Here is a 16,787-nt window from a genome sequence, read left to right as displayed (position 1 = left end):
AAGTCTGTAGACCCAGAAATTGCTTTCTATCCTCAGGTAAGTTTTCTTTCCATCCTGGCAGCAGTCCAGCAATGTTTAATAACTTTCTGAGAGGTGAATGCTTTTGTATTCATTGTTGCATTGTTAGGGACTTTCTGCTTAAGCAGAGAATGAACTCTGTAGCTTGAAATTAATGTGCTTATTTTTACTCAAAAGAAAACTGTCTCAGAGGACAAGGTCATGACATCATGTTTCTCCATCTTAATTAATGTCTTGAATCTGAAAAAAAGAGTGCAGATGTAGCCCTTCATTAGAAGAGCACCAGTTGCATTTTTACTCTAGCAAACTTTCATTCACTTCCATTCTTAACATTTTATGCACTTGACACCTTTATTTTTGTTCTTGTGATTTTAATTATTTATATTATGAATTATGATTGTATGGTAAGGACTAAATGAAATATAATTAAATTGGTTACCAATTAAATTTATTTGAATGACCTTATTGAGATTTCATTCTGAGAAGAAAGTAGAGGTGAATATGATAAGAAGTAATCAATAATGACAAATAAAAAACTCAGAAGAAACCAATGGAACTCTTAGAAAACTTTTGAAAGAGAAAATAGGAACCTAACATATTTATATCAACATATTAGAATGGTATATTATGTCATTCTATCTTCAAAAAAATCAGGACTTCATTAAAAAGCCCTCCAAAGAACTATAGGAGATATACAGAGGAAGAAAAAAATGACCCATTATACTTTGTAAATTAATCATGTTACTAAAACTATGCTATGATTATGAAGAAATGGAAACACTTATGTTCTCCTTAGGATTTGAGTAAAATAACTGTAGAATAGATTTTGGCCATTGTGTCTTGACTAAATATCCAGTATGATAGTAAATTATTTCACTGGGATTAGATTTACAATTTTGTGCCATTCTAACTAGCTTTGCACAAGATGAAAACAGTAGTGTTTTATCAACTTGTTCTGGATATTACACAAAATAGAAAATGTAATGGACACTGATAAGGATAAAAAATTGCTTGAGTTTTCACTGAAAGATTCAGATCTTCCAAATTATATATAAGAAAGATAGTCAAAGTAAGACAAAACTATAAGCAATTAGCAATATTGAGAGAACTGTCAGTTAAAAAAATTATATTGACTGGTTAATTAAAACAATTGCTAATAAAATTAACATTATAGCAATACAGGTGTTGTTATAGGAATAGCTTATTCATAATACTGTCATTTGGAATTCAGTGTTCCAAATTCTCAAGTACTTGAATTGCCCACTTGTGTCCATTAGTCCGTATTATTGCCAGATTATATTAAAATCATACCCCCAATTGCCCTAGGTGCAATGATTAATTTAATTTAATGTATTCAGTTTAAACACCATCCATACTGACTCTAGATACAATACATCAAAACAATATATCAAGTGCAATGGATAGAATATAATAACAAAAGGAAAAATAAGAAAAAAGAGAACAAGAACAGATGTTAAGTCCAACAAAAACAGCATTTACACACCATGAAGCATCCAAAGTTCCAACCATCCCACCCTAAAGTTCAGGAAAGCATCCCAATCTTCAGTGTTTTGCAGAAAGCTATTAGGGTGAGAACTACATGGATTAAAAATGGCAGGAGAGAGGTCCCGTGATAGATTAAGAAGATCAGTTATTGTTTTTTTCTAGAGTTTACGCCATTATCTATACTGATTCTTGGTTCCATTTTCTAAGGCTAAGGATCACAAGATATTTTGACCACTGGTTTAACCAAAGAACAGGAAAAGAGATAATGGGTGGAAGTTTGTCAAGCAGAGGTCCAGCCTAAAAATAAGAAGAAATTTTCTGGCAAGAATAGCTTGATTCTCTGGGTGCTCCATCACTGGAAGCTTTCAAAAATCATTTGACAATCATTTGACTGGGATGGTTTAAGGTTTTCTGGCTTGAGCAGAGGTTTGGTGTAGAAGATTCCAGAGGTCTCTTTCATTCCTATGATTATTTGGTCTATTATCAAGAATCCATTACCTTTTGTAAATATAAATTGAGAATTATTATAGAGAGAGATTAAATGGTAGACAGATATTTACAGTTTTTGCAGTAAATTACTACAATATACTGACACCTTTAGAATAGAGTAGAGTAGAGTAGAGTAGAGTAGAGTAGAGTAGAGTAGAATTAGAATAGAATAGAATAGAATAGAATAGAATAGAATAGAATAGAATAGAATAGAATAGAATAGAATATTCTTTATTGGCCAAGTGTGATTGGATACACAAGGAATTTGTCTCTGGTGCATACTTAGTGTACATACAAACAACAAAGTAAGGCAAGGTAATCATAAGATACCAATAATAGAAGGTAGTAGGAAAGATGAGAAGGATAATAGTAATACAACCCTACTTCATGGGTAGATATCCTTAGACATAAGACAGTACTGTGAGAATTAGATGTTCAGCTGATTAATGGCATGAAGGGGAAAACTGTCTCTGTATCTAGTTGTTTTGGGATGCAGTGCAGTGCTCTTTGGCATGCATCCAAAGGGGAGGATTTGAAACAGTTTATGCCCTGAATGTGAGGGGTGAAAAGCTATTTTCTCAACCCTTTTCCTGGCTTGTGCAGTATTCAGGTCCTCAATGGAAGGTAGGCAACAGTTTTTTTCTGCAGTCCTAACAATTTATTGGATAGATAGTACCTCTCCTGTTTGGTTGCTGTACCAAACCAGACAGTTATAGACATGCAAATGGCAGAGTCAATAATTCCTCTGTGGAGCAGTATTAGCAGCTTTTTGGGCAGTCTGAGCTTTCTGAGGAAGAACGTACATCATCTGATGTCATGCCTTTTTAATGATGGTTCTAATATTAGGTTCTGCCTAGCAGTTCGAAAGCATGTAAAAATGCAAGCAGAAAAATAGGAACCATCTTTGGTGGGAAGGTAGCAGCATTCTGTGCACCTTTGGCATTTAGTCATGCCGGCCACATGATCACGGAGATGTTTTCGGACAGCGCTGGCTCTTTGGATTTGAAACAGAGATGAGCACCGCCCCTAGAGTCAGGAACAACTAGCATGGATGTGCAAGGGGAACCTTTACCTTTTTAATATTAGGTGTCCATTTCAAGTCCTGGGAGATTATAGAACCCAGAAATGTAGAAGTCTCTACTGTTGATATTGTTTGTCTAATATTCTAAGACGTGGTAGAATACAAGGGCTCTCTAAAAGTCCACTAACATCTCTACAGTTTTAAGCATGTTCAGCTCCAAATTGTTCTGGCTTCACTACACAGCCTGTTGTTCAACCTCCCATTTGTATGCAGACTCATCGTGGTCTCGACCAATGACTACTGTATCATCAGCAAACTTCAGTACTTTAACAGAGGGATTCTTCAGTCATTGGTATACAGAGAAAAGAGTAATGGAGAGAGTACACAACTGTGGGTTTTATGTGTTTACAGTTTTAAGTGTGTCAGCTCCAGATTGCTCTGGCTGCACCATAGGACTAATTATTTAACCTTCCATCTGTATGCAGACTCATAACATCTCAAATGAGACCAATTACTATTGTATCATATGCAAACTTCAGTACTTTAACAAATAAGATTCAGTCATTGTTATAGAGAGAAAGCAATGAGCAAAAAGCCTGTCAAACAGAGATCTAACCTGGAACAAGCAGAAATTTCCTGACAGAGACAATAATTAATAAATGGAACAGCTTACCTCCCAGAGTTATAAGCTCCCCATCACTGGAGAAAATATTGGACAACTATTTGTCCGGGATGATATAAAGTCTTTTGCCTTGGACAGTGGGTTGGACAACGTCCTCTCCAGTCCTATGATTCTACTCTATTCTACTCTAAAAACATAAGTATAGATAAGATTGGAGAATAATGACTTTGAATAGCTTTTTTTTTTAAAAAAAAAGTGTTTCTAAAACAATACAATACAGTACAATGATCTCCTCTTACACTGAAACTGGTAAATGTCCATAATAAGGCACATTACTATATGGCACTTAAATAATTGCAAACATATATTGTTACCTATTGAGTGTTGCTTAGCAATAGGGCCTTTCAAACTGATGCTACCATCATATTTCCCCAAAGCGAGTGAATGGAAGAAGATTGCAAAATGTTTCCCCAAATTATCCAATTGAGTGAGAAAATAGTCCCCCCAAAATATGAAGTCACAGAATTTTCTTTTCCTGTGTACAGTGTGTGCCCTGGTCTTCAACAGCAGATCATTTAGATTCTTCAAGAAGATTGTGGCAGAATCAATGTGAGGTAGCAATCATTCAGCAACAAAATTACTGAATCAGAATTGAATCAAGTTAATCTTAAAACAAGGAAGGTAAGTGGTAGACCTTCAAGAATATAGTAAATGCTAAACGCTTTCTTCCAACAAGAGTTCAGATTTGCCCAAACCCTATGGTTTCTGCTGAGCATCAAAGAAAGGCAGAATCTTCACATGAAATCCTCAGACATCAAGACCAATGATAATCTTCCTAGACACTTATGCCAAGCACATAAGCAAATTCTGAAATTAGGCTCTTGGGCTGCATTCTGCAGGTGTAGCAGTTAGATATCCTGGTGCTCTCTTAATTAGCACTACTAAATTGATATCTTGTGCATCTCATACAGCATTGCTGTCCTTGTATAAATTTAACATTAAGAGCAATTTCATTCCCCAAAAGCAGCTTGAAAACTAATCAGTAATCATTTACTTCTCTGAACTGATAAAGCAAAATTGACTCAGGCTGAGCAGCCTGAATTGATGAAATCCATCATCTCTCTGTGTGTGTCTTTCTCTCTCTCTCTCTCTCATCATCATTTTAATTAGTGCATTTATTATTGAGCCAAAGATCACTAGAAATGTAGGTTCAGCCACTAGATACTGTTTTTCCGGTGGGCCAAATTGTCTCCAAAGAGATTTGGAACTCTAATACTGAGAATAATAGCTTTCTGTTATCCTCAGTAATTATAAAACTGGGATAATAGTCAAAAGAAAGGAGAGGAACTAGGTTGCCTAGTTGCAAGCAAGAGGATCCTTTTCTAGCTTTTCTGTCTGTAATGGATTTAGAATAGGTATAGAAAGCCTAGAATTTATATTGATGAGTAGTATTTAAATTAGCCAGATTTACCATTTTGATTTTACCTAGGATTCTTTAGATATGATTTAAACTGATTTCAATACACCTAGAGAGAGCTTGAGAAATATTCCATGGATGAGAAACCTCAGGGGAAAAACAACCCAAGAAGCTTGGAAAACTTTGAAAAGTGTGATTATAAAAGCCCTGTCTAGCACAATTCCAATAAAGAAGAAAAATAAGAGATCTCAAAGACACAAGCAAAACTGCACAAAGAACTGTCTGATAAACTGACAAAAATGATAAATCTAAAAAGTAGAAAGAGGGGCAAATATATAAGGCAGAATATCAACAAATAGCTCAAACATGGGAAGGAAGGAAGGAAGAATTCTGTTCAAAGCCAGTGGAAGCTATAAAGCCAAATAAATAGCATACCAGGACATCTGCATTTTTGCACCCATGTGCTGCTCCTTATAACTCTGGCTATGATGTACTTTGTTTTTTGTTGTAGCAACAGTAGGAAAGTGAAGTATTGGCAGACATAATCCCCCACTGATGGACAGTTTGCAGACTTCTAAACTCAGTTCCTCCCCCTGCCTCCTGACATTTTGTAATCTTTGAGCTTATGGGGTCATGAAAGCTGATCAACCCTTCCACAGCATGACTAAGATGTTTGTGTACGATAACACTGCTTCAATTTGTCAGTGTTTAACCATGCTACACAATGCATAACACTCAAACTAACATACATATTTTAGAGAAAAGTGTTAGCTGGCATCAGTTTTCCAAATGGCTATAAATTTAATGCATATTATACTCCCATTGGTAAACAGATGCCAGTCTTTGCCCTGTGTTGATACTTGGAACAAATCTATTTTCCAAATGCAGTTTAATATATTGGTTGAAATACATTCTAGGCCTGGAGTGTCAAACTTGTGGCCCACGAGCCGGATGTGTCACATGCAGGTCACGTCCACCCCAGCTCAAAAAAAGGGAAAAAAACATCACGAAACGTCATGTGAAGGCAATGTGACGTGGAGAATTTGACACCTGTGTTCTAGGCAGACTCAGATATTTATACACATCAAATTGTACAAACACATTTGTAATGCTTCATAGATTTTATTTACCAAATATTCATTCAGATTTCTTGTGTTTAAGGCTTTTGTGGTGTCTGCTTCTATATTTGGAGGATATCACTTATATGAGCACAAAAGTATATTGCATTAGGCATAAGAAGTTGATCTCATTTTTTAAATCTTCATTTGCTTAAAATTTTAACTTTAAAAGGGAACAGCATGTCTAGAAACCTGTTCCTAGGATAGTCAAGCTTGCTGTAAGTTTTGACAATGTGTTTCTGAAAATTGGAATGAACTGGAAAGCAATAAATAACAGACTACAAAGAATACTGTGTTATGAAAAAAGGATATTAAATTATCTCATTGAAAAACTGGTTCAATTTAAGCCATAGTGATCTATCAGTGGACGATTGAGGAGAAATTGAATATGTCATATCTAAATTGTATATAGTTAGTTACAGAATAGAGTTGGAAGGGACCTTGGGGATCTTCTAATCCAATCCCATGCTCAAGCAGAAGACTCTATACCATTTCAGACAGGCAGCTATCCAGTTTGTTCTTTAAAATCTCCAGTGGTGAAGTTCCCACAAGTTCTGAATGCAAGCTATTCCACTGGTTAATTGCTCTCACTGTTAGGAAGTTTCTCCTTGATTTTAGGTTGCTTCTCTCCTTGATTTGTTTACCATTCATTATTTCTAGTCTTGCCTTCTGGTGCTATGGAAAATAAGTTGATCTTCTTTGTGGCAGCCCCTCAAATACAGGAATCCTGTTATCATATTACCCCTTATCCTTCTTTTCTGTAGACTAGCCAAATCCAATCCCTGCAACCGTTCTTCATATATTTAAACTAAGACTAATTCTCTTAGTTTATATTCTCTGCACTTTTTCTAAAGTCTCAATATCTTTTTTTGTAATCTGATGACCAAAACTGGATGCAGTATTCCAGATGTGGTCTTATTAAGATTTTATAAAGTAGTACTAATACTTTCTGTGATCTTGACTCTGTGCCTCTGTTACGCAACCAAGGATTGCATTAGCTTTTTTGACTGCTGTCATACACTGCTGAATCATATTTTAGTGATCGTCCACTAGGATTCCAAGATCCCTCACAGTTACTGTTTTTGAGCCATATTTCATCTAATCGTTATTTGTACTTTTGATTTTTCCTGCCTAGGTGTAAAAACTGGCTTTTTTATACATTACATTTCATTTCGTTGGATAGGGCCCATTGTTCAAATCTGTCAAGAACCTTTTGGATCCTAAACTTATCTTCTGGGATATTGGCTATTCCTGCCAGAAGATATCGAAGAATACTGGGATAAAGACCTTGTGGTATCCTACTGCTAACTTCTTCCATGTAGACATAGTACCAATCAATCAATCAGAATGGATTTTACAAATCCATTTGATGGTGATGCTTTTTATCCCACCTTTTTCTAGCTTGCCAAGTGGTGGTGGGGCGGCAGGCCCAGTGGCAGGGCAGCAGGTGGTGGGGCGACAGGCAGTGGCAGGGCATCCTCAGCAAACTGCTTGGCAAACAGGGCAGGCAGTGATGGGATTAGCCGATTCTCCTCACTTTAACAAACGGTTCAGCCAAACTGTTTGAATCATACCTCTCCAATTGGCAGTTGGATCAGCTTCCCAGAATACCACCAATCAACTGCTTGTTGCCATTGCTGCTGCCGCACCAACTCCCTCCCCCCTCCCTCGGGATATGGCTGATGCAACATTTGATGTACAAGATGCACCCAAATTTTCACCCTTTTGGTGGGGGAGTGCATCTCATACTCTGAAAAATGCAGTAGATCTTCTACTTCCATCCTCTACCTTTTGGATGACAAAGTTGTCAGCTAGGTTGGTTGGAAATATTTTTGATCTCCCACTTGATGCATAGTTTGTCTTTCAGTTGATGTCAGGATAGTTAAAATTCATTATTACTGTGGTGTGTTTGCTACATAAAGGTAAAGGTTCCCCTCGCACATTTGTGCTAGTCATTCCCAACTCTAGGGAGCGGTGCTCATCTCCATTTCAAAGCTGAAGAGGCACGCTAGTCCTTCGTACTGTCACCCTCGCTACCCCTGGTTGCCTGTTTCTGGCCATGATGGTTCACAATGTTGCTGGTGAACTTTTGGGTTCTGTTGTGGTTATAAATTGAGGACTCCCTGTATTTTCCAGAAAGGAGAGAAGGATGTCCAGGATTATTTCAATTATCTCTTCTGCATCTTTTGTGTATTAGAGTGGTGCTTTTGAATTCAGCACTGGTTGAACATGGTAGAATTACGAGATCTGTTTGAAAATTATTTCTTCTATCATTTCTTCTATCAAGTTTTTTTATTTTTTCATTTTCATAACAAATAATCACATGTATACTATTACATAACCAACATTATATTATATTGTTAGATGTTTACATCGATTCGTCTTACCATCAATCCCCCAAAACGATTATTGACTCTTCTGCTTTCCATGCACTGTATTTATACCCTATCCATCTCTTTCTTCTCCCTCTCTCCTCCTCCTCTCTACCTCCTTTCCTCTCTCTGTCATCCTTCTCTTCTCTACTTCCCCTTCCTCTCCCCTTCTCCTCTCTCCCCTTTCCACTCCTTCTTCCTCTTCTCCTCTTCCCCCTCCCTGCCATCTCTCCTATCCCTCTCTTCTTCCCTTGCCTCTCTCCTCTACTCCACACTCTTCATCTTATTTACTTGGTGTATTTCAGCCTCTGAGCAAGCTCCATTTTATGTTGATGGTATTTATACTTCCATTTCAATATACATCTTCAATTTTAACATCCTCCTCCTCCTTTTTGAAAGAAAAAAGAAAAGTGCGTATGTATACACACATACACACACTCCAACCTATTTTTGGCCAGATGTAGACCTGGTTACGATTCCCAGCTATTGTCATCATTATATTTATATAATTATACATCATTACACACACCCAAATTTGTAGTTCTGTCTCTATATTCTCAATAATTTTCCTTTTTAAGTATATTTCAAGTTCTCCCTCCATTTTTTCATGTCTTGACTTAGCTTATCCTTAATTGTCTTTAAGTAACAATCCTTACTGTTCAATGTTCATTACAATTCCATTAATCTACTGTGTAGAATAACAAGCAGTCCACACCTCACTTTGTTCATCATCTTAAGAATTCTGTATGCATCCATATTTCATATATTTTAACCTATACTTAATTGTTCTTCCGTTGTCATGTTCAATTAATTAACAACTCAGTTTAATTATCATGTATAAAAGTGAATCACATACCCCTACTTTGTATTCTCCACATAATAGTTTCAGATTTGTCCATATTTCATATATTTAACCTTTATTTAATTATCTTTCCATTATCATATTCACTCAGTTAGCAACTAAGTTTAATTATCATATATAGGAGTAAACCACATATCTCAGCTTTATATTTCCCATATAACAATTTCTAATTATCTGATTTTTTCCTAGTAAGTCTTTTGTCTCACTTCTCTATTCCTGTCTTCTTCCTTTTCTTTGTTTTGACATGTTCACCCTCTTCAATTTTCCCCAAGCCACTGTAAAACCCAGTTAAATCTTTTGCATTTCCCTTTATTGGGACATAACCTCCCTCTTCAGTTTTCCCTATGCCACTGTCAAACTCAATGATATCTTTTGTCTGCTTTTTATTTCCTTTTGTTGTGACACTTCCCCCCTTTTCAATTTTCCCTATACCACTGTCAAACCCAATGAAGATTTTTGTCTGTTTTTTATTTTCCACCATTTCTACCACTTCTTTATCCCCTCCTCTTCTTCCTTCACTTCCTCAATATCTAACTTCAAAATTCTATTTGACTTGATTTTAATGATTTATGCATATTTTTTTATAATTTCACGTTGTTCTTCGAATTACCACCTTTCCATAATGGCCAGTTCCAAAATTACAGTTAGTTATACAGTTCTTATTTCAGAATTCCGGTCCACCTTAAATTTAGCTAGTTCAGCTAATGTGGAGATGAAGAAGAGAGGGGGATAACCCAGCTCTTGATAACCCAGCTTGTGTTTGAATGGGTTTGTCACTTCTCTGCTTTCTCCTTTCTGTCTCCAAGTTATTTAAAGCAAGTAGTTCTTTTTGGGCTAGTAATTTAACCCTCCATTTTTCTCCTTTTTTCTTTCTTTTTTGCCAAAATCCCGATCTGTCCATCAATATTATTTATACTCTCAGGGTTCTTTGCTTTTTCCAAATTCTGATTTATGTCTGTGGGTTAATTAAATCTTCTTACCAGGCTTTTCATTCTGTCTCCTACACACTCCTGCTCGGGTGCTTTGGCCAGAAGCCAGCAGCTTCTTGTGCAGCTATGTTGCAATGCTGCCTCCCCTGACGCCAATTCAGAGGGCAAATCTCCAACTTACGAGATACCTGTTGCACTCCCTCTGGGTCTGGTGAGAGGCTGCCCCATCTTCAACCCTCCCTAGGGATGTTCTGATTCAAATGGATCTCGCCATTGGTTTGTCAGACAGAGTTCATGTGAGGTTCTTCGGAGCCCACACCTCCCCCATCTTTCTTGCTGAGGAACTTCCGGTCGAATCCTATCATTTTCTTGTTTGTTTTTTCCATCACTTTGTTGTTTTTTGAATCTTGAATCCAGAAACCTAGACCACAATTCTGTAACTCAGGCCTGCAAGCCATAGGAGTGTTTGCTGAATATTTGTAAGAGTTATATTCTCCATCTATACAGCATCTATTTTTTAAAATTCTTCTACTCTCCAAAAGTCTACAATAAGGGATCAAGATTTTCCCATTGAGATCAGATGCCAGACTGACCACCCAAAGCTCTTTTTTGCCACTTATACATCTTTTCCCCTCCCTCCCTCCTTCCCTCCCTCTCTCTCCCTCTCTCCTCCCTCCCTCTCTCTCTCTCTCAAAATACCGTTGAAACATAAAGTGGGATTGGGTTTGGCTCATGTTTAATAGTACCCTCATGTTTCTTAAACTTTAATTTTTAATAAAGTAGCCAAAAAGGAGGAAGGAAGGGAGGGAGGAAGGGAGGGAGGGAGGGAGGGAAGAAGGAAGGAAGGAAGGAAGGAAGGAAGGAAGGAAGGAAGGAAGGAAGGAAGGAAGGAAGGAAATGAAAATAATTTATTGAATTGTTTAAAGAAATTTTATTGCTTCTGCTATAGAAAAATAGCTATAAATTCACCAAAGAGAGCTTTGAAAATAACAGTTGTTTGTATATCAGGTTGTTTTACCAGACCTTATCAGAGATACTCTAACACTTTTTTTTCTGAAATAGGATAATGGCAAAGCATAAAACATGCTAGAATTCTGAAGAAGTGCCCTTAAAATGTGTATACTGTTCCTTTTACATTATCTTTACATAGCATTTACCTTCACATTTTTAACATTACTCTTTTCAACCTTTTTAAAACATAGCTATTAGATCGGAAATGAAGATGAGAGGCCACAGCTGACTTTATATATTTGCATTATGCATCTATTGTGGATAAATTTAAGAACATGCAAATTGAAAGCCATTCAGGAAGGGTAAACATTATAAGCCCAGCTCATAAAACATAGAGATGCTAATTTATTTTAACAAAATTGGGACTTTTTAAAATGTCTCTTTACTCACCAAGATATTAAGCGAGGATGTAATCTGCAGGTAAAATGGTTTATGATGAGAGGAAAGAAAAGAGAAATATACCAATCCATTGGAATATAATGTATGAAGCTGTGAATCACTTTTTCCCATGTTTTTAAAAGCAGCACCTGTCATATGCTTATCAGAATATGTCATTTTACTTAATATTGTGTGTTTCTTCTTCTGCCAGATGTTGGAGCCTTTTTTGAAGAAGGAATGTGGCTCCGGTATAATTTTTCATCTGTAGGAAATAATGTGAAGGATTCAGGGAGCAGAACTCTCTTGAGCGCCAAAGAATCAGAGAATTTTGTATCAGACCTCAATCTCAATAAAGAAGAAATCAATTTTAGCTTCAGCACTAGCAAAGCTCCCTGCATCCTGCTGTACATCAGTTCTTATTCTCAGGACTATATGGCAGTGTTAGTTAATCTAGCTGGTAAGTAATTTGTCCTTTTTTTCTGCATATTTTACCTCTCCACCACACTACAAAAAAATTGATGGTACTTAAAACTGATATTTGAGAACATGTTTTGTATATAGGACAAAAGCATCCAGGAGAGACCCATTGTTACCCTTTATTTACTGCTGACAACATAGTTGTCTCTGTGGGATGTAAATATATCTTGGATTTCAACTCATTATAACAGTCAGCAGGTAACAGCACAATGCCAACCTTGCTTGATTGCAGAAGCTAAGAAGGATTGGGCCTGCTAATCAGAGGCAAGACAATGTTGAAAAATTCTAGAAATTTGAGACCATACAAGTGGCATGTGGGATTACCACTTCTATAAGGCAGCTAAAAAAAACCTGCATGGATGCTATCACCAGGAGTTTGGCATGCTTTAGGTTAACTTTACATAATATTCTATAATGGTGAAGGGTATAAAAATTTTAAAGTAGGATTTATAATGAAATAATCTAAGAACAATATAAAAATTATTTAATTATTTATTACTTCATTTTGTAGGAAATTTACAGGTTCGATACAAACTTGGAGGTGCTAAAGAACCATATAACATCAATGTAGACCACAGGAATGTGTCAAATGGACAGCCACACAGTGTGAATATCACACGGGTAGGAAAAGACATAGTTCTCCAGGTAAATGCATACCAATGACTTTATAAAGGATGAAGCTGAATAATAATATCAGTACTAAGTTTTAAATATCCTATGAAAATTTAACTTGCAAATTTACAGGTTAAATGGAGACAAAATGTGGATAAACCTCAAGCAATCAATGAATCAATTATATATGAAACATTTATTCCATCTTTGAAATAGAAGATAAAGAACATAGATAATGGATTATTATTACTTATTTCCTATACTTTTTTCATGCAAGAAAGCGTTTGACTTATGTTTATAATTGCTTCATAGTACAATTGAATATCAAAGAAGGAATGAAAGATGTGGTTTATTTATTCGACAGGCCTTGGAGAAGTCTGATTAAAATTTTGATTTTTATCATTAAGTACTATTTTTAAAGCCTTAATATTTGAGAGACATTTAGGTAGAACTTCAGAGCAATTGTTTTATTTTGCTTTATTTTATATGACTATCCCCTCTGCTTCCTAGCCTGTTTCATGCTTTCTGAAAGCTAAATGTGATTATTCTGATTGTGTCTCTTGTCACATTTTATTTAAAAGAAATATTATATTTACTATTCAATTATTCATTAGATTTAAATCCCACGTTTCCTACAAGCATATATGACTGTGATACAGAATCATAATGTGCATGACGCTACCATAGTACTGAATTTCAAGTAGTACAAAATGTACTATTTTTTAGTAATAGCATATATGTAGACATTTTTGCCAAAGGAATTTCAAAATATATATTCATTATGTTCATAAATATTTTTCTTAGATCATATTTCTCTTTTTAAAGAGAAAATGCAACACTTTTTAAAATCTCAAACTATAATTAAATTTATTTGTTTATTAACTATTTTATATCACTTAGAAGACTCTGAATGGTATAAAATAAAATTATTAATGATGACTTTTCAATTACATGTCTATGCAAGTAACACATCCATATAGTATTTGTAATTGTTAGTTCTGCCCTTAAGGTTTATTAGAAAAACTATACCAAGAATGGGAGCTGTGCAAATCTTTTTCTTCTATTGATTTACTCCTTGAGAGCCACAAGATGGCACCATATCATAGCTTCTAGAAAGATTCCTGCCAGCAAAACAATAACTTATATATTTCCAGGCCAATCAATCACCTTCTGAGTGCATTTTCCCAGAAATGCTGAGTCTGGCTGCCATTTCATATGGAGACAGTTGTTTTGGTTTGTTTGTTTTTTTTGAATTGTTGAGCTTGTGAGATCTATGATATACATATTAATTGTCTGTATACATAACTGGCTATGTTTCATGGAAATTACTATTTCCTTGGCAAAAGATACCCACATTCCTGTAATAGTGGCAAATAATAAAATTCACAATGATATTCCTGTAAACTCAGTGGACAAATTTCTTTGTAGTATCACTCCAGTACACTATAATAAACTCTGATAGTCTGTATAAAAATGCTCTTTTTTATTATCTTGACCATCCAATAACATTTCTTTAAAAAACATATTGGGTTACTAAACTGTTAATAGTATATCACTGTCAAAGGATAAGAACACAGCTCCCTAATGCACTGAATTTTTAACATTGTATTTTAAAGTTTTCTAGCCAAGGCATAATTTGTATCCAATTTTCTTCTGCGTTTGCGCTGTTAGCTAATTTCAGCACTTGGCCAAGAACATTTTTATATAGAACATATAAACAAACTAAAAGGGCAGTTTAAACATCAGAAAATTGCATTTATAACAGTATACCAAAACTTATTGAGCTGTGAAATTTATATTCTTTTCTCTACATCTCTGTTTCTAGCTTCTCTTTCTCCCTAATTTCAAATTACGTTAAAGTCAAAAATATTTAAATAACTTTTAAATCTGAATTCAACAGATTTTATGTATTTCTATATCTCAAATAATAGAAATGTCAAATTATTCCAAAATAAATACGGGGTATTTTTTATTTTGTAATGAAGAAATCCAAATTCAACAAATCAAATTTGTTGAAAACAAAAAACTGAAGCTCAATTTTAAGCCTAGACTACTCTCTTTTTTTCTCTTATTCTCATTTCAATCTTATCAAAATTTGATATCAAATTTGCCATTTGGATCTGTGTCAAATTTGAATAAATTTCTTTTGCAATCTACCAGGAATGAGAGATTAAATAAAAGCCTTTCATTTTAGTTTCTCACTTAATGGATAATGGAAATTATTGTGCATCTTATAGCAGGACAGCTGTGTTAGTCTATGGGGACAGTTTATGAAAATGTATGCCTTTTAATAAAATGTATTAGTCAGATAAGGTGCCACTAGCCTCCTGATTTTTGTGATTTTATGTGACCAAGTGAATTTGAGGTGGAATGGGATTCAATGAACGCCATATTTAGGAAGTATGTTTTCAAAGGATTGATGACCTGATCTTGATTGCCTAAGTATGTCAATTGTGGTAAACTGCTTATCAGGGATAAAACAAGAACATCTGAAAGGAGAGCAGTGCATATCATCAGGGAAGATCCACTTCAGTAACTTTATTAGCCTGCAATCTTCAAAGTTTGACATCTTTGTTTTCATGTTTCTCTAGCTGGACCTTTATCCCCCAGTAAGCTACACTATACCAGGATCATCAAGCCTTCAGTTCAGCTCACTGAAGTCACTCTTTCTAGGAAAAGTAATAGGTAAACATTTTTTTCAGAAATTGTTTATGTTTATATGGATTTTAGCTTTAATTAGTACATTATTCAACTTTTTTTAATTGTAAGTTACTCAGAGTTTAGAGTTAAGCTCCAAATTGCAAAATTAATAAAACAAATACATACAATGCCGCTACTTCTCTGATATACAGTGTCCCGTATATGATCAGTTTTCAAAAGAAAATCAATGATTTCAGTTTTTATTATTTGTCTTCATTTTTCATATCTTTGAAAGGCCTTCCCTGTTAAATAATTGTGATATAAAAATGGAAGTCACACTTAATTTTTTAGCAAATCTGAAGGAGATAGATGATTAAAAGATAAGAAATATAAATAAATTATTAAATCAGCTCCTATCACTGAGCCACAGAGGCTGACAATGAATCACTTCAGTATTCTCTGAATCCTGCTGCAAGACAGGAGAAATAAATAGTAGCCATTACTTTTTCTCCATCCTTTAATGGGGACAAGTAGGGACAAGTACTAGGGACAAGTATTTTTTCCCCACTGCAACTCTATTGAAGCAGGGGCTGGAAGGCCTAGAGACAAGGAGGAGGAGGAAGAGGAAGAGGATGAGGAAGCTTTTTAGAGTTTCTTGAATTCAACATTATTTTTTAGCAAATTGAAATTTATCTTAAAGTTCTGAATGATTTCTGGTATACTCCAATTCTGTACTCCTACATTCTACACGCCTCCAAAGAATTCTTATGTCTTACTTGTCAAGCACTTTCAAAGCTCCTTTTTGATAACACTAAAGCAAGTGACCCATGTTCAGATAGTCTTAGACTTGCAACACTTAATTTAGTGTCTGTTCAATGTTACAATGGCACTGAAAAAAGTGACTTATGAACATTTTTCACACTTATGAATATTATAGCATCCCCATGGTCACGTGATTTACATTTGGATGCTTGATAATTGACTCACATTTATGACAGTTGCAGTGTCCCAAAATAATGTGATCTCCTTTTATGACTTTCTAACAAGCAAAGTCAATGGGGAAACAAGATTCACATAACAACCATATTACTAATTTAACAACCTATTCACGAATAGGGCAAGGAGAGTCATAAAATGGTGCAAAACTCACTTACATTTCTCACAACAATCTAAATTTTGGGGTCAGTTGTGGTCATGTCGAGGACTACCCACAATCCATAAGCTTTGCCAGAATTAGGTTTGATCAGCAGATATTTGGAGCAATGGGAGTAGCATCAGATGCTAAAGCACAAAACTTTCTAACTCTTCCTGGTCC

At 35.3% G+C, this 16,787-nt stretch overlaps 1 protein-coding gene across 1 annotated transcript in view; it reads left to right on the top strand.

Annotated features, from left to right (window-relative positions):
• Positions 1-16,787, top strand: part of CNTNAP2 (contactin associated protein 2) — a 1,236,760-nt gene that overhangs the window by 1,182,046 nt on the left and 37,927 nt on the right. The window contains exons 19-21 of the mRNA XM_081971635.1: positions 11,955-12,200; positions 12,732-12,865; positions 15,424-15,517. Coding sequence (XP_081827761.1) covers positions 11,955-12,200; positions 12,732-12,865; positions 15,424-15,517 — 474 coding nt within the window. The remainder of the gene's footprint in view (positions 1-11,954; positions 12,201-12,731; positions 12,866-15,423; positions 15,518-16,787) is intronic.

Source organism: Natrix helvetica (assembly GCF_964273705.1).
Source record: "Natrix helvetica genome assembly, chromosome: Z".
NCBI lineage: Eukaryota > Metazoa > Chordata > Lepidosauria > Squamata > Natricidae > Natrix > Natrix helvetica.
The sequence above is the reverse complement of the archived record's forward strand: the minus strand, read 5'-3'. Positions and strand labels throughout refer to the sequence as shown.